Source organism: Coffea arabica, chromosome 7e (assembly GCF_036785885.1).
Source record: "Coffea arabica cultivar ET-39 chromosome 7e, Coffea Arabica ET-39 HiFi, whole genome shotgun sequence".
Classification (NCBI taxonomy): Eukaryota; Viridiplantae; Streptophyta; class Magnoliopsida; order Gentianales; family Rubiaceae; genus Coffea; species Coffea arabica.
In genome coordinates, this window is record NC_092323.1 from 3,007,706 (window position 1) to 3,025,037 (window position 17,332).

The 17,332-nt window shown below is 36.4% G+C and overlaps 3 protein-coding genes across 3 annotated transcripts; 2 read left to right on the plus strand and 1 right to left on the minus strand.

The window, feature by feature from the left end:
- Positions 1-3,188: 3,188 nt before the first annotated feature.
- Positions 3,189-8,824, plus strand: LOC113723082 (alpha-dioxygenase PIOX-like). The gene is made up of 10 exons (XM_027246348.2): positions 3,189-3,378; positions 3,622-3,885; positions 4,348-4,497; positions 4,735-4,868; positions 6,144-6,360; positions 6,562-6,707; positions 7,114-7,341; positions 7,556-7,758; positions 7,924-8,167; positions 8,332-8,824. The coding sequence occupies exons 1-10, from the start codon at positions 3,256-3,258 to the stop codon at positions 8,555-8,557; spliced, it is 1,935 nt and encodes a 644-aa protein (XP_027102149.2). The 5' UTR covers positions 3,189-3,255; the 3' UTR covers positions 8,558-8,824.
- A 1,733-nt stretch (positions 8,825-10,557) lies between these two features.
- On the plus strand, positions 10,558-12,127 carry LOC113722801 (uncharacterized). The gene is made up of 2 exons (XM_027246023.2): positions 10,558-10,904; positions 11,269-12,127. The coding sequence occupies exon 2, from the start codon at positions 11,288-11,290 to the stop codon at positions 11,840-11,842; it is 555 nt and encodes a 184-aa protein (XP_027101824.1). The 5' UTR covers positions 10,558-10,904; positions 11,269-11,287; the 3' UTR covers positions 11,843-12,127.
- A 498-nt stretch (positions 12,128-12,625) lies between these two features.
- On the minus strand, positions 12,626-15,824 carry LOC113723111 (xyloglucan O-acetyltransferase 4-like). Its single transcript, XM_027246369.2, has 3 exons — positions 15,153-15,824; positions 14,717-15,000; positions 12,626-13,673 (listed from the first exon to the last, which is right to left on the minus strand). The coding sequence occupies exons 1-3, from the start codon at positions 15,427-15,429 to the stop codon at positions 12,858-12,860; spliced, it is 1,377 nt and encodes a 458-aa protein (XP_027102170.2). The 5' UTR covers positions 15,430-15,824; the 3' UTR covers positions 12,626-12,857.
- Positions 15,825-17,332: the final 1,508 nt, after the last annotated feature.

A 17,332-nucleotide genomic window follows, 5' to 3' on the forward strand; every position in this document is an offset into this window, starting at 1 on the left:
ATTTAGTGATCAATTATTTAAAAAATAATTTAATAACTAAAATATGATCCGATCAATAGTACGGTGATCAGTTGAGTGTTTTGCCCAACAAAAAGAAGATGACTAGGATCGAACGTGGGCTATTGGAGAGAGAAGACAGATTGGCTGACGGACTTGTCAGCATTTAAAATTTTTTTTTCTTTGCTGTCGGGGACTGAATAAGCCCGACAGCCGGACTTTTTCAAGTTTCAACGTTATTACACTGTCAACGTTTTCTAGATGTCAGAATAATATAAAGGCTTCAATTTGTATCTTTCAAGCAGACAGGTTGATTTGTTTTTATGAAGAAGAAGCGGCAGCCAATAAAGTTTCTTTGACACATTGGGCAGCCGATAAAATACCGGAAGCTTATGCCGAAGAGCAGCCAAACGGGAAGTGAACGCTTAATTTGGAGCAAACATTATGGATAATTTTAGAAACCTCTATTGACGTTTTGTAATAATATCACTTAATACCTCTAAACTTTAAAAAATTACTTGCCTCCCTATTTTTAACTATTTGTAACAATATCAACCCGTTTCAAATATATAGTATTTAAAAACTCATTAGTGGATAGAAAATATATTTTCATTCCAATATTACTCTTTTTGTGAATTATTTTAGTTTCATAACAAATCAAGTTAATCCCTCAACTTTTGAAAGCTTGGATGATATAATTTTTTAATTAGGAATTACAGAGTGTTAATAAGGTTGAAAGACCTATTAATAATTTTCATGTCATTCGTCTACACAATAAATATAATAGATATTCTAAATAAATTAGAAAATCGACGAAATTTATCTGCGAGTATTACAATGAAGAAAATAACATTTTGTATCTTAAAGATACCTCAATTAAGTTACTTAATATATAGTTAAGAATTTATCTTTTTCAAGTTTTCAAGCCATTAATCTAGACAAGAAATAGAAAATTTAAAAACTATTTACACAATTCATAAAATCCTTAAATTCATCTACAAAGCACTTTTGAATTAAAAAATAATTGTTGTCTTTGGAAAAAAAAAACTCAAATGGGTCGGTAAGTGTAAACGCTCTACCTCTCTCTTTTTTTTTGGTTTTCAAGCCATCGATCTAAACAAGAAATTTTAAAATTTCTAAAAACGTGAAAATGTCGTCAAATTGATCGAAAGTACTTCACAATAGCAACAAAGGAATAATATTTTTTTGGCTTGAAAACACTTTGAATAGAGTCTTACGACTTTTTTTTTTATTTTGTAAGTTAAAATACCTAATGTTATATTGTGTCGGTCAAAATTATACATTTGTATAGTTTGCCTCTATTTTCAACATTTTATTGTGTGCTTTCAATTTTAGAAAAGAACTAGGACAACAATGGACACTTTTGAAATAAAAACGTCTTCTCTATCAAAAAATGAGTTTTTAAATAGTAATATATTTTAAAATGGGTTAACCATTTGTTATAAAAAGTTAAAAGTATGGAAGACAATTTTTTTAAAGTTAAGGGGTGTTAAGTGAAATAGTCAAAGACCTCAAGGGAGGTTTCTAAATTATCCTAAAAAACTATGAAAGTATTAATAAATTTTCAGATCTACAAATACTCTGATACACGAATTTGAAAAGTAAAACGTAGCGTCGTGATATTAACACAGTCTACATGTGGGAAATATATTTAACACTTGGCATGTGCTGTACCTACCGTAATTGGATTCTCACGAGAAATTTCATACTTGGACATTTCGTCCTCTTGCGAGAAGAAAGCATCGCAGTCCACAGCGATCTTTATTAATATTTGAAATAAGAAATCAATAGCGTAACGGAAACGTTAAAGATTGAATTAAAATTTTTCTCTCTAGACTGCATCCTATTCTTAAATTAACATTTGGATTCACCCAAGAAATTCCGCAATATCGCAGTCCACAGCCGATCATTATTACATTTGAAATAAGAAAACGATAGCGTAATGCCGTAATGGGATTGAATTGAAAACAATAATATTATATCTCTCTGGACTATATCCGTATGTTTGGATATGCTCAACCAAAGGACGTTCAATTTGGTTGATGGCATGGCAAGCGAAAAATCGCAACGGATCTTCTGTCCTACATTCTGTGTCACTCTCGTTCCATTTTTTTATTATATTGCTATTTTTTTCTACATAAATATCATGTTTTAATTCTTTTTTGTTTCCTTAAAATCCAATAACTATTCATTGAATAAAAATTAAATATAACAGTTTCAAAAAAGTAATATATAATAGGAAATTAGAAAATAAAGCAGAAAATTCATAAAAAATCTCATTTTTTATGTATTTTAATTTTTTGAGTTTGTTAAATTTTTTGTATTACTTAGTTAATGGTTATTGGATCTTAAGAAAATAAAAAAGAACTAAAATATGATATTTATATAAGACAAATAGTAATATAATGAGACAGGGAGTAACACAGGATGTGGGACAGAAAATCCGTTACCGCGAAAAAAGCATAAAAATTTGACAAAAACCGGGGCGGCGAAGATCCTCGAAGTGTGCTAGACATACAACAGCACAGCAGCCGTCCATTCCACCCAAGTATGAGGTGGGGTGTAAAATTAAACCACTCTCTATCTCTGCAGTAATTGGCGATTGGTAAGTAACACAAATAAGATAAGACAAGCGTCTGCGAAGTCGCATTATTCAGTTTTGAAAGAAATCTTTTATTTAAATCTGCCAAATTTGCGTTTGTGACTATTCAGTTTCTGTGTCATTAACGTTTGAAAATTGAACAATCAAATTCAGACAGCAGAACTATCTATTCCTAAAGTAGTTGACCACCGTGAGAATTTTAAAATTATACTTGAACGTAGATTAAAAAATCAAATCTCTTTATCTACATTTTAAAATCTAGCTTTTTCTGAAAAAAAAAAAAAAAAAAAAATTTCTTGGTTGGCTATAACGTACATGTACTTTTTGACTAGTGATTTTGAGGGAGTAAAAGAAAAGATAGATTTGTAGTCCTATCCTGGAGCCCCTAGATTGGCTAAAACATACATATAGTTTTTGACTAGTCACTGAGGGAGTTAATTAAACTGTAAAAGTCAAGATAGATTACCAATGCCGTGAGGCCCGTGAGTCCGTGACCTGCATTCCAAGCAGCCAATCGGCAGGCCAGGGTCCGTGGATGTTATAAATAGATCACCATCGATGCGCATTTTCTTCTTCTCATATAACATAACAGGGAGATCGATCCGTAGTTAAGCTCAAAAATCGATCGAACAAGTATGGCTACACTAGTAGCTAATTCTGTTAAGGCCGTCTTGGTGGCCCCTTTTCATAACTTCATCCACAAAGATTTCCATGAAGTTGTAAAGCGGATGACTCTCGTTGACAAGCTTCTCTTTCTCGTAATAATTAGTTCTCTTGCTTATTCCTCCTCCACACAATCCTTTATCAGTTTACGAGCCATTATTATTATTATTGTTAAACTTTATCAATTCACTTGAACTACGATTTCTATTTGTGTGATGAAATCATAAGTGATGAGGTTCATTCATTTATCATTAATGTTAAACTGTTTTAACACACATTAGATGATGAACTAGCTGCTACTTCATTCACTTTAATGTTTGGTCCTTGACATGATGCAGATCATTCACTTCGTGGACAAGCTGGGAATTTGGCATCGTTTGCCGGTGTTCCTGGGGCTAATATATCTGGGCATTCGTCGCCACCTGCATCAGGAATACAATTTGTTCAACGTTGGCAAAACGCCAACAGGTGTTCGATTCAACCCGGCTGATTTTCCTTTTAGGACGGCCGACGGAGAGTTTAATGATCCCTTCAACGAAGGTGCTGGTAGCGAAGATTCCTTCTTTGGGAGGAACGTTCTTCCCGTTGACCAGCGTAACAAGGTATATATATTCAAGTATATATTGCTTGCTTCTTCAATTACTTGTTTGCTGGCAAATGTTTTGGAACTAACAAGAGGCTACGAAATACGGAGCTCCTGAGGCAGATCCATGTAGTCTTCGCACCAAATCTCGAAATCCGTATTCTTGCCTCTGCAATTTCATGCATTGGCAAGTGGAAATGATTTACTTCTATAAGAATTGCTTGAGCAGCTTCATTCTCATATTTCTTCGTAGAGAACACAGTGCTCAATAAATCATGTTTAATTTTCAGTCATAAAAAAAACCCAGAATATTTAGCTTCCTAGTTACGATTCTTATGATTTCTATTGGGAGCCATAACCATTTAATCGTGTCTTTTTCCATTTTCTGCAAAAGCAAGTTTCCTTGAGCATTGATTAGCTCTAATTGCAGAAACATTTTGTTTACGTCAATAAATGTTAAATATATATATGCATGATGCAGTTATTGAAGCCGAATCCTATGGTGGTCGCAACCAAGCTTCTAGCACGTAGAAATCTCAAAGATACGGGGAAGCAATTCAACATGATCGCAGCTTCCTGGATACAATTCATGATACACGACTGGATCGACCACTTAGAAGATACCCAACAGGTCCTGCTCAACACACACACACACACACATACTTGTATATAAATAAAAAATGGGCATATATATATTATATACTTATACTAGCTGGTACTAGTAAACTTCTTTGTTGGACGGCATTAATTTGATGGCGCACGACGTCTGTTTGTGTTTATCTGTTTAAGTATATATTACTCCTATATAATTTGATAACGTTGGCGGTGGGCCATATCGCTAATATCAAAGTTGAAATGTCGGGTTCAGATTGAACTTACTGCACCGGCTGAAATCGCAAGCCAGTGCCCTCTCAAGTCTTTCAAGTTTTATAAGACGAAGGAGGTTCCTACAGGCTTCTACGAGATTAAGACCGGTCACTTGAACCGCAGAACACCTTGGTGGTAAGAAATTTCAGTATAGTCAACAGCAAAGCCAAGCTTCTTCTTAATTATCTTTTTGAATTAGGATGCATGTGTTAATATATAGTTTAATACTAGGGATAATTTCAGAAACTTCCCTTGAGGTTATTAACGATTTTGTTTAGTTGCCTCAAACTTTTAAAAATTACACCTACCTTCTTATCATTTAAAATGACAATACTGTTCTTAAATATTTTACTCCCTCCGTCCCATTTATTTAGTCATGTTTGGGGAATCCAACTTTTTAAAAATAGTGGTTTGATTGTGATATTTGTCATTCTCTTTCCAATTTTACTTCCATAAATTCAAAATTTAAATTTGAATGGTAACTTATGCATATAGTTAGAAAGAAGAGCTATATTGAAAAGAGAGACTAAAAGGTGTTTTGACTTTTTTTAACATGATAATTGTTTCGGGATATTCCAAAACGGAAAGTATGACATTTTTAATGGGACAGAAGGAGTAATGAAATTCCTTTATTTGGTATGCTTATACTTAGAATGACTTTTAAAATTATTTTTTCATTCTTTTTCCTTCTTATTCCTTTTTTTTTTTTTTGCCAATAAAACTATACCACTGTTTCCTCTAGTTTCTATTGTAATCAAATGTCGAACTAGTAATTTTTTTGATAAGTTAACTTATATATAATCTAATGTTTTTGCTGATCTTTATTTTCTATTTTTCAGTATTAAAGTTAACAATAAATCAAAAAGGAAATGGCTCCAAACCATTACTAAATAATGATAATCCCACTACTCGAAAAATTCATAAATTTTAAATGAATTATTTCAACATTTTCTTTTCTATCTTATAAATCTAAATTCGTAATAAATACCATCAAAAGTACCTTATCATAGTGATAAATTTATTATTGTAGTTGTTTATCAAATAGTAGGTGTGGACATGAAAATTTGGCATAGTTGTTTATCATAGTGATAAAATATGGCACATTTGCCTTATAATTATACTAGATCATCTTATAATTGTATAGAAAAATAAATTAAAACTCATTATACAAGGGTATTTTTGGATATTTATTTAAAAATTTGACCAAGTCAATATTATTTTAAGATTTTGTTACTAAAACTATGAAATCAAGAGAGTTAAGTGTAATTTTTCAAACCTCAGGAGAGTTTAGTGAAATTGTTAGAAACCTCCCTGAGGTTTCTGAAAATATCCCTTAATGCTACCATAAGCTGAGTATGAATTAATTGAGTGGTGCTGGTGCATGCATGTACTGCGCGTGTAAACTGTTAGGGATGCGAGTGCTATTTACGGGAGTGACGAGAAGAGCCTGAAACAAGTGAGGACTTTTAAAGATGGAAAGCTCAAGATATCCAGGGATGGACTTCTTCTCCACGAGGATGATGATGGACGTGCCATCTCCGGCGACGTCCGTAACAGCTGGGCCGGCGTATCTCTGCTCCAGGCCCTCTTTGTCATGGAGCATAATTCGGTCTGCGATGCCCTGAAGGTTGTCATTAATTATATATATATTGATGCATGCACTTAAATTAACTTATTAACCAACCAGTACTACTGATAATCTCTAATCATGTCACGGCTCAGTACTCGAATATTTAGGAATACACGAATTGGCTTTTGAATAAATATGGTCTTTAAATATCTATTCTGACTTTTTGTGGTGTTGAATGGAATTAAATTACCGGAGCAGAAGGAATATCCGGAGCTGGGAGACGAGGAATTGTATCGGCATGCAAGACTGGTGACTTCTGCTATCATCGCAAAGATCCACACCATTGATTGGACTGTTGAGCTCCTCAAAACCGACACTCTGCATGCAGCAATGCGGGCTAATTGGTAACAACTACACACACACATATATATACACACACATATACACACACTACTCCAGTCCTTCCCCTCCTACAAGTGCGTGCCAATGACAATGATAAATTATTTTCTCCGTACGTGGTTTCCAGATTCAGCAGTCCAGCATACACCTATGTCAATTCTGAAACAGGGAAATTAATAGCATAAACGATGACTAAGAGAACTAAGCATTCAATATATATATATGGCACCGTGAGACAAATACGCAGGTCCCAAAAATGGGGCTCGCATCGCCGGTCTATGTTAAACATTCTCCCACTATATGTTATACTACTACTAAGCTTCTTATCCGTCATTATTGAATTATTAGCGTCTGAGATCGACTCTGGTTTCTTCAGCAATTTAAATGAACCCAATGATAATTGAAAAATAGGTATGGCTTGCTGGGAAAGAAGTTTAAGGATACATTTGGGCACGTTGGAGGAGCCATCCTGAGCGGTCTAGTGGGGCTGAAGAAGCCTGACAATCATGGGGTACCTTACTCCTTGACTGAGGAATTTGTGAGCGTTTACAGGATGCACTCCCTCCTGCCGGATGACCTTCTCCTCAGAGACACCAATGCCGCAACAGGACCCAATAAATCTCCTCCTCTGTCCAAACAGTATGATTACTCTTTAACAGTACTTATTGCTCTGCTTTTAATTAATTAGGCATTTATACAAAAGAATATCTTCAGCAGCCCATTATACATAACTAATTAATGCTGCCCTATTTCAAAAAGAAAACAGGAAAAGACTGTGTAGTAAGTAAGTAGTGCAGTACATTCTTTTTTTTTGTATAATAATAAGTTCTCGGTGATCATCCTCATATTGCAGGATTGCCATGCCCAATCTGATCGGTATAAATGGGGAAAAGGTGTTGTCAGGAATTGGATTCACCAGGCAAATGGTATCAATGGGTCACCAAGCATGTGGAGCACTTGAGCTCTGGAATTATCCTCTGTGGCTCAGGGATGTTATTCCACAGAATCCGGATGGAACCGAAAGGCCTGATCACGTCGACCTTCCAGCTCTTGAGAGTAAGTTATCAATTGCTTCCTCTCTAGGATTTTTTGGGGTTTTAATTTGCTTTGGATTCTAGAGAATGATAAAGAGTTTTGAGTTCTAGTTTTGCCTAAAAGAGTATTAATCAAACAGTGATGTGATGTGATGCGTATTTGACACTCGGGTGTTATGCGACGCAGTTTTTAGGGACAGGGAAAGAAGCGTAGCTAGATACAATGCTTTCAGGAGGGCCCTCCTGTTAATCCCCATCTCCAAATGGGAAGACCTCACAGATGATGCTGAATCCATCAAAACTCTTCGTGAGGTCTATGGTAACGATGTTGAGGAGTTGGATTTGTTAGTGGGGCTCATGGCAGAGAAAAAGATCAAGGGTTTCGCCATTAGCGAGACAGCATTCATCATATTCGTCGTCATGGCATCGAGGTATGCTTAGGCTAGCAGCAGCAGCAGCAGTTTATTATAATGTCACTCAAATCAGTTCAATATAGAAAGAATCCTCTCTCACTTAATTTAGTCTTTCTCAGTATAAATAAAGGCTTAATAATCCTCTCACAAGCTGAACGTTTGCCATTGGTGTATATCTCCAGGAGACTAGAGGCAGACAGGTTCTTCACAACCAATTTCAACGAGGAGACGTACACCAAGAAAGGTCTGGAACGGGTGAACACAACTGAGAGCCTGAAAGATGTATTGGACCGCCACTACCCTGAGATGACAAAGAAATGGATGAACTCCAGCAGTGCATTTTCAGTTTGGGATTCAGCTCCCAATGCTCGAAATCCTATCCCACTTTACCTGCGTGTTCCTCAGTGAAAGCAAATTAATTATAGCATCAGTTGTACTGCTTTAAGAAGTTTTGCAGGTGCCATTCGCGCACAAACGTTGTACCGTGTTCTTCGGTTTGAAGGAAACTGTAAACTCTTTCTTGGGCCTCTGCTGTTCTCATTACTGTTAAGTCGGCCATATACGTAGTTCCAGGCCTTGTTTGGATTGCGTTACCTTTAGGCGCTGTCCTAGCCCGTTCAGATCAATATCCTTTGTTATTTATTTATTTATTTTCGAGTGAATTGCTGACATCCACATCTTCTTGTCTTCTTATCTTTCTTATTCTCAAGTAAAGAAGAAAAGGCAAAAGGGGAGTTTGTGTCACATAAAACGTTTTATTCTTGCAGTGTTGTGGGCACGAAAATTGAAAACTCCCAAGCATTATGCTTAGTTTAGGAGTTTTATTAGCTTTTCACTTTTTAAGCGATTTGCCAAGGAGATCCCAATTCCACCTATACCTATTTAATTTGGTGTTAAAAAGGTTGGAAATACTATTAACTACTAATTGATACTTTCGATTGAAACAAACCAAAGAACCTACTTCTTGATTGTTGCTGCTTGTGTCTTCATACGCGTTATTACCTACTTTTCGTGTTGGGTAAAACCCAAAGTTACACTGTACTATCACCGTAGACTAAACATATGATTAATCATCATACATCAAATATTGGCTTCAAGCCAATATGCATGATAAGTGTTTATGACCAAATTAGTTCAAAAGTTTTTCAGTTATATACCCGCGGAATCAAGAGTGATTTGTGCGTCCATTTTGAAAAGACTAGCACCTTCAAGACAGTTTCTTGAGGTCTGATTATACCACTTGCTATTAATATTGTTTCCTTTTTTTTGTTTGGAGTACAACATTATACGAAATGGTCCTATACTAAGGGGTGAGGGAAGGGGGATGGAGATGGATCAAACTAAGGCCTTGTTTGGAACCTAAGTTTTTTGCCAAGTTTGTCTGCTACAAGTTTTTTAAAAACTTTAGCTATAGTAATCTCAAAAATTTCTTAAAGTTTTTAAACTATACACTTCAAAATATTCAAAAATCTACACATTTCAAAAATTTTTTAAAAAACTTTTACAGTAGGCTAAAATAAAGTTTTAGACAAACTCCCAAAAAACTCACCTTCTCTAGAAGTGTTTGAAAAATTCTTGAATAGCCAAGGGATTTGGAGCCCCTTACCTACAAAATTCCCTCCCTTGGTGTTTCTAAAACTCGAAGCGCTTTTTTTTACCATAGTCCAAGGTAGAGTTGCAAACGAATCGAACTGTTCGCGAGTCGCCTGAGTCAAAGTTCAATTCAAATTCGATCAATATCGAGATCAAGTTGGCCAAATCGAACTTAAGTTCAAAAATATTAAGATTGTTAGCGCGCGATATATATTTTTTATTTTTTATTTTAATAGTAAAATTACACATATATCATTTATATTTTATTATTTATTAAGAAAAAAAATATAATTTTTTTTTTATTTTTTATTTTTTATTTTTTTGAACTCGAACTTTAAATTGGTAGCTCGTCGAGCTCAAGCTCGAATTGGAGCGTGATAAAACTAAGTCAAGGTTCAACTCGATTAGATCAAAGTTCGACTCGATTCGACTCATTTGCAGCTCTAGTCCAAGGATTCTACGCTGTAATTGGGGGAGGGTTGGGTGATAAGTTGGGAGAAGTTATAAGTAACAGATTTTAAATTCAAATTTTCTTACTTAAAAAAAAATCTACACCGTGCTTTAATTAATTAAAGAATAAATTTTATATACATTGACAGTGTATATATTATAATCATTGGATAAAAATCTACACAATACTTTAATTAATTAAAATATAAATCTTATATTTATTGACAGTGTATATATTACACTTGTTGAATCCATGATATCTGTCAATATAGTAAAAATTAATCTTTAATTTAAAAAAAATTAAGGAGATGTACTACTTAAGAGTAGTATGATAGTTGAGCATTTTCCTACCCTCTTACTTTTTCTCCCCGTCCCCGGCCGCAGCGATCGAAAGAAATTTCTTGGGACTATTTTATTTCCAACTCCCCCCAAGACTAAGCTATCCAGCCTGCTTTGCTCCTAACCCTTTTTTATTTCCATGGGTACCCCCTATTCCTTGTGTCCTTTTCCTTGTTAAAGCATCAAAACTTCAACACAGAAACTTTTTAATACATATTCCCCCTCCTCCGCACTTCAACTCTAGTTTTTGTTTTTCCATTTTTTTTCCTTTTCTCCACACCCGAGCCCGGCCTGCAGCTCGAATTGTGGCCATTCTGTTCTTACAGTCCCCAAATTGCCTCCCTGCTGTTCATCTGCCTCTAATCTCAATTGGGTAAGTTCTAACTTTTTTTGCCTTTCCTGCTGTCCGTGCTGTTTTTGCACCTTGCATATTCACGTATTTTGGGGTTGAGGGCTAGGGGGGTGGGGGTGGGGATGGAGGTGGAGGTGGGGGTTTCGTAAGCATATTTACTTTGATGGGCTCACTCTAATTATCTATTTATCTTGATTTTCGTGGTTCTTTAAATTCACTCTGGTTATGTGTGACACTGAGATCTAGTTCAATTCCATTGTTTTATTTTTAATTGCTGCTTTAGCTTGTTGCTTTACGTTCTGTTTAGCTGGTCAATTGTAAAATGATTGCCAGTTATGTGTTTTCTCTTTAACCCCTAAGGATATGGTTACTAATTTGTTGGCAGGAGGTTGAATTTAGAGCCAATGTCACAAGGTTATGCATTGGAGCTTTACTTTGATCCTGCACTTGAAAACCAGGTCTTGAAGGCCTGGAATGTGTTGGCTCGCCGACAGATTAGTACTCAGCTTATTGAAATTGAATCCAGACCCCACATTACCTTATTTTCTAGCCCGCTTGTCGATGTCTCAAAACTTGAAAACACTGTGAAAAACTTTGCTTCAAAGCAAGAACCTTTGCCGTTGTCATTTTCTTCAATTGGAAGCCTTGCTAATGACAACAACGTTCTCTTTCTTGCGCCAACACCATCCTTATCTCTCATTCAATTCCACCTTCAATTGTGTGATGCAATGAGAAAAGATGGCATTGAAATTGGGGAGGATTATCGCCCTGATTCATGGATTCCACATTGTCCTGTTGCCGAAGAAGTGCCAAAGGCTCGAATGGCTGAGGCATTTACTGTTTTACGGGATTTGAAGATGCCAGTCACTGGATATGCAATGGATATTGCATTGGTTGAGTATCCACCAGTCCGCGAACTATGCTCCTTTGTGCTTGGTGGCGGCACTGTTGAACCTTGAGACTTCAGATATCTTGCCCTGATAGTCAATGGTAATGTGAAATTAGGTACTAAATTTTTGTTCCTTGCATTTTCTTGTTGTACAAACTGGTTGTAGATTGCAGCAACGGTGCTATAGTAGTGAGATGACTCTTTATAGCTCTATGAACTGAAAGGCGAGTTGAATTTTGTTCTTGTCCGTTGTATTTTTCGTTAAAAATTAAGTTATTCATGTGGATGCGCCTATGAACTATGTCTATATTTTTTTTGGTGATTATTACACTGGCTATTGGACTTAGGCGTATCATTCCTAGGATTTATATATGCTTTTGCGCTTTACTTGGTTTTGTTTTTTAAGGAAATGTTCCAAGTTCAGAGGTTACTGATGGTGTATTTACTCTTTCACATTTCAATGCAGTAGTTGTGCAAACAGTAGCAATATAGACAAAATCTTCCAAGGATATATATATATAAAATCCTTAAAGCGGCTGTCTGGGTCTCCTGTTGAAGTACAAGACACTAATAGGACTTGACCTTTCTCTTTTCTTTTTTTTTTTTCCCTTCTTGGTAAAGAATAGGACTTTAGCCTTGCTTAGCTTGAAAATTTATTTGAATTGCCTTGCTGACAACTACATATTATTTCCTTTACTTTCTCAGCCAAATGGTATATTCTATTGGAAATTATGTCAGCGAGCAATTCCCCTTCTTTAGTCTGTGGTTTCATATAATCTTCTAATATTTTACATTTTAGAAAGTACTGAGTATTTTTGTCTTAAGAAGTGATTGGCCCCTGAGCATGACACGGTTCTGAAGAAATTCAGGTTCTTGAATAATAACTGGCTGTATATTTTAACAGCACCACCAAATCCCTGCTTCGACATCTTTTATCTGTTATCAGTTTCTTTTAGGCCTAAAAAGATGAAATGGATGAGGGCGGTGGGATCTCTCAAGTCTCAACTGCTTGGCGGACTGCTGGTGGTTGATGAGTATACTGTGAAATACATTTGATTTAGCACATCTTTGATTCTATTTGCGTTTCACCTTCTTCCTATGAATCTTGAGCCATGCGTTCTAGAGCCGAGAGGATTGCGGGATTGTCTTCGGAGCACTTGAAGTAAAAAGTCGTTCCAAGTGTCAATGGGTCCTGGCAAACACCAGTGGATGCAGTCACTGTATCCCTTCATCCATTGGTTTCCCCAGTGTAACCCAGGGTGGCCATCTGGCCTCATAAGCATAGCTCTTGTAACATCAAGAATATCAAATGCATTCCCTTTTTTCTCTCCCAATTTGCGTGCACTGTCAATCTCTGCCAATTGAATCCTCCTATAATACCAATCCAGGCCACCACCATCCTTAATCTCCTCTGGGGCCAATGGGCTCGTTCTAGTGCAGGTCCCTCCAGTGTTCCATCCGCCATTCTCAAACTGGGATGGTGAGAATGTTCTTAATATAGTCACAATCCTCGGGCAGTTGTTGCAGTCGTTTATGTGCTTAAGAGCAAGTCTAAAAGCTTTTTGGATGGCAAAGCCGGGACCGAGGTCCGTCACATTAGTCTCCTGGCAGTAAATACATCCAACAAAACGACCGCCCTCATACAGGTAGTTGGGTCTGAAGAACCACTGGCCATCCGAGATAATGGCGTAGTCGATGGCAGATAGTTTTTGCACCCAACTCTCGTCGATCTTGTCAAGGTGCAAATGGAATCCGCCGGTTGCTGACCCATTTACTATTATCTCCGAGGCTGAGACGAGGAATTGGGTCCAGAGGACAATGATGGTGAAGTTGTGACGAGGAAAGTGGCATGTTGCGGTTCGGTCTTCCGCATCCCTGTATACTTGGTTTGGCGTTTCTTCCTGCAAAATGGAGTTCCTTGAAGCTAAAATTATTCTTAGATTTATAGCGGCGCAGCTCGTTATCGCATATTAGAAAGTCGGGAAATCCTCTGTAAAAGATTGATCTTCGTCATCAAGGTCTATAGATAGACATACAAGTTTGCCGACATTAGGGGAAGATTTCATGGTGAGGAATGCTGCAAGAACCTGATATTGTTTTTGGCCAGTAGAAGAATCATAGGAAAATGAGGAATTGGTAAATATGCCTTCTTTTTTTTCGGTTGGTTGAACTTTTGATTCATCAAAAACTAAAAGTTCCATTAATTATCAATAGCTTCCTAATATCTTTCGTTTTTTTTTTTTAATCAAAGAAAAAACAGTAACTTCAACTTTCTTTTTCCTTCCTATAACTCTTAATTGACTTTTTCACGTAACTTTCTTCTAATTAAATGTAGCCTATTAAGGGCGACTAAGGCTATTGACAGATTTTTACCAATAGCTACTGGAATTAGATTACACGTTGTTACGTATCGACAATTAATTTTTAAAAAAAGAACTAAAAATCTGAAATAAATATTGTTGGCCATAGTTTATGGTAAAAAATGGCTAATTACTTGCATGCCGATCACGTAAGTTATTAGTCTTTAACCCAGAAATACGATCAAATTTGGTTGACAAAAAAAAAAAAATAGGTTAAAAACTAATTACTCACATGACCAGCGTATGAATACTTAGTCACTTTTTATTACAGAGTATGGCCAGTAATATTTTATTACTTTTTTAGTTTTGGGGTATTAAAATTGCTTATAAAATGTCTATAAATTAGTAAGTTGGATACTATATCCAACTGGATCGTAACTAACATGCCACCACTGCTAGTGCAATGGGTTCATTGGTTCATGATTGACGTGTTTGAATGTTTGATGTAGTAGTTGCTGTCTTTTGTGCAGATATTAAAATAAAATTATTTTTTTCATAAAAAGATGAAAAGATAAAAATAATAAATAATAATAAAAAATAAAAAGTTGACACGTCTGAATGTGCCAAGGATTTCAACAACTAACCGCAGAGAGTAAACAGAGAAGCGATTCCATCTGATTCCTGGCAAGGGAGTCACCGATGAAAGCCATCGTCTTTCCTTGAACAATGTTCAGGAAGCTCCTGAGGTTGAAGACTGGAAGTTCGCATTGGTCTGGCTTCCATCTCCAGTGAAGGAAGTCCTTGTCCGTCCGTCCGTGCAATAAGCAGTTCCTCTGATAGGGCAGCGTTTTACAGCTAAAATTTGTATATAAAGGCCCTCTCACATCCCGAATCCAACGGCCCGTAAACAAGTCACATTTTTCATCATCTACAAAACCAAATGACAGAGCATCTTATATTTATAATTAGTGCTAGTGATACTACATTAATTTTCACAAGCAGCAGAAGAAATGAAAGAGGAGGAAGGAAGTTCTTGTCAAGATTATAAACGACGAAATGATCGATGGGTACCTAGCTTACCATTTCCGGGCTGAACTAAGGAGTTTCTTTGGTCAAAATGGTGTCCATGTGTGGAGTTGAAGGCGAACCTGAGGGAATTGGAAGCACACAAGACATAGAAACTGAGCAAGATGGTAAAACATAACGAGTAGATTAGAAAAGATGGTCGTCGGTTAACCAAGGTGAGAAGTTTCTCTTTGTCGATGAGGTAATGCTCATGAATACGTCGGCATACTTTTGAAGTTGGCTTCATCTTGAGTCGACTCTGGTCTCTCTCTGATGTGATTTCTGTGTGCATACGAGAATCTAATTCGATCAAAGCTCATACAAATGTATGATGCGCAATTCGACAAATCCTAAGTGCTGCCCCCGGTTTTTGTCTGTTCCAAAAATAGGGGCTTTCACAAGACTCCCTGCAGTTCATTGGTCTTTGAGCACCTTTTAATGTTTAGATGAATGGAGAAGTGAATTAGTGACAGAGGTCATGAAGGTAGAAGATCATGAATTCATGATAGATGTTGTGTTTGGCCTTGAATTCTCGCGTTCAATGCCCTGACTTCTGGTGTTTGACCGTTGGCCTTTTTGTCTTGCTGTCACTTTCCCGTCTCTCCCGTCCACCTTGATGTCCATGTTTTCTTCTTTTTAGCGTGATTGGAGCTGCTGTGGATCCGTAACTCGTAGTTGTAGGTGAACTAGCCAGCTTAGCTAATGACTTTCTTTTCTTTTCTTCTTTTCTTCCATCGTGAATCATGCAAAGGCAAGAAAAGAAAAGATTCTGAACACTCATCCTTAATGAATCCATCTTCCACAAGCAACAAACTCTCTAGGCGACCCGATTCTTTTCTATAATGGGAAAATGCGCATAATGGCTTCTTATGGGCTTAGTTCTGTTACTTAAGCCTCCACAGTGTACCTGAATCACTAATTTGAATCATAATTGCCCAACAAATGATTAGAAAATTGTGAGCAAAATTTTGTCTGCATCAATGATAAATTTGTGTACGCCAGAAGATTAAAGATGCAAATATTAGAAAAAGAAAAAAGTACTAGTTAGGAGTGTTAACTTTTCATGGAAAAGCCCAATGTAGGCTGGTGTTAAGTTTCACAACAAATATCGATCTGCACTATCTCAACTTATGCGACAATAATTTCAGGAAGGGTCAAGCGCTGCTTCTCCACTCATTGATTCATATTGAATATTGGGCATTTGTTTAGGTCTTTGCTTAGAGAATTTGCGAGCAGTGGACATGTTCTTGGATATCTGTCCAAAGCGTGCTTTTAAAGATGAAGATGGATGGTTAATATTTTTGCGTGCTCCCAAGAAAGGCACCTCAAAAGGCGCCCTAATGACATCCTACGGTTAAGTATCCTATGTTGAAAGAGAGATAAGGAAGTAATCGTAATTAATTAATCTACCCGGGGAACACGTTTATACGCATGTCAGAATCTCATTCGTTCTCTCCACTGAATGTAAAAACTGTCTTCTGATAAAACTGGCGCTGAAAAGGACTGAAGGCACTCGTCATTAATCCTTTGATCGGCCACCCGATTTTATCCTACAGTATACAATTTCTGAAATTTCATTGCAGAACCTCATACCGTGGTCATTCTGATGAAACCGTCAGACATTTTTTTTCCCCCAACTTTGCTAGTAACAAAGTAACAGTTAGAGCTGGCAATTTGTCCCAAGTCCCAATGGGCTACCCATGCCCAAAGGAACTTTGGGCGGGATGGGTATTATAATTTGGTATTGGGTTTAAGTTGGGACACATCCCAACTATACCCATTAATGAATGGGAAAGGATGGGAAATACTTGGGTACCCATTGGGCTCAAATGGCAAGGGCTCCGTTTGGATTAGCTGTTTTTGGTAGGTATTTTTGAAATATTTTATTGTAGCAGTGTATATGAAAAATTTTTACTATAAAATTTTTTTGAATATTTGATATATTAATATGGATGGGATGTTTCTTGAGTTATTGTATATTACTGTAACATTGTATTTGAAAAACTTATTTTTTGAAAAAAAAGTCAATCCAAACGGAATCTTAGATTCAAAAATTATCTTTAACAATTTTTATAGTCATACCAGCGAATATAATCTAGTAGTCTTCCTAGTCATTATCCACAAGAATTTCCAGCATTTCAGTTAGTTTAGACCTGTCATCCTTGGACAATGATAAGGATAAATATTCAACATCC

Coding starts and splice junctions, on each gene's coding strand:
- LOC113723082 (XM_027246348.2), top strand. CDS start 3,256: ATGGCTACACTAGTAGCTAATTCTGTTAAGGCCGTCTTGGTGGCCCCT. Junction 7,342..7,555: donor TCTCCTCCTCTGTCCAAACA/GTATGATTACTC, acceptor CTCATATTGCAG/GATTGCCATGCCCAATCTGA. Junction 7,759..7,923: donor CGACCTTCCAGCTCTTGAGA/GTAAGTTATCAA, acceptor TATGCGACGCAG/TTTTTAGGGACAGGGAAAGA.
- LOC113722801 (XM_027246023.2), top strand. CDS start 11,288: ATGTCACAAGGTTATGCATTGGAGCTTTACTTTGATCCTGCACTTGAA.
- LOC113723111 (XM_027246369.2), bottom strand. CDS start 15,429: ATGCACACAGAAATCACATCAGAGAGAGACCAGAGTCGACTCAAGATG. Junction 15,001..15,152: donor CTTAGTTCAGCCCGGAAATG/GTAAGCTAGGTA, acceptor TTGGTTTTGTAG/ATGATGAAAAATGTGACTTG. Junction 13,674..14,716: donor TTCTCTGTTTACTCTCTGCG/GTTAGTTGTTGA, acceptor TCCATTTTGCAG/GAAGAAACGCCAAACCAAGT.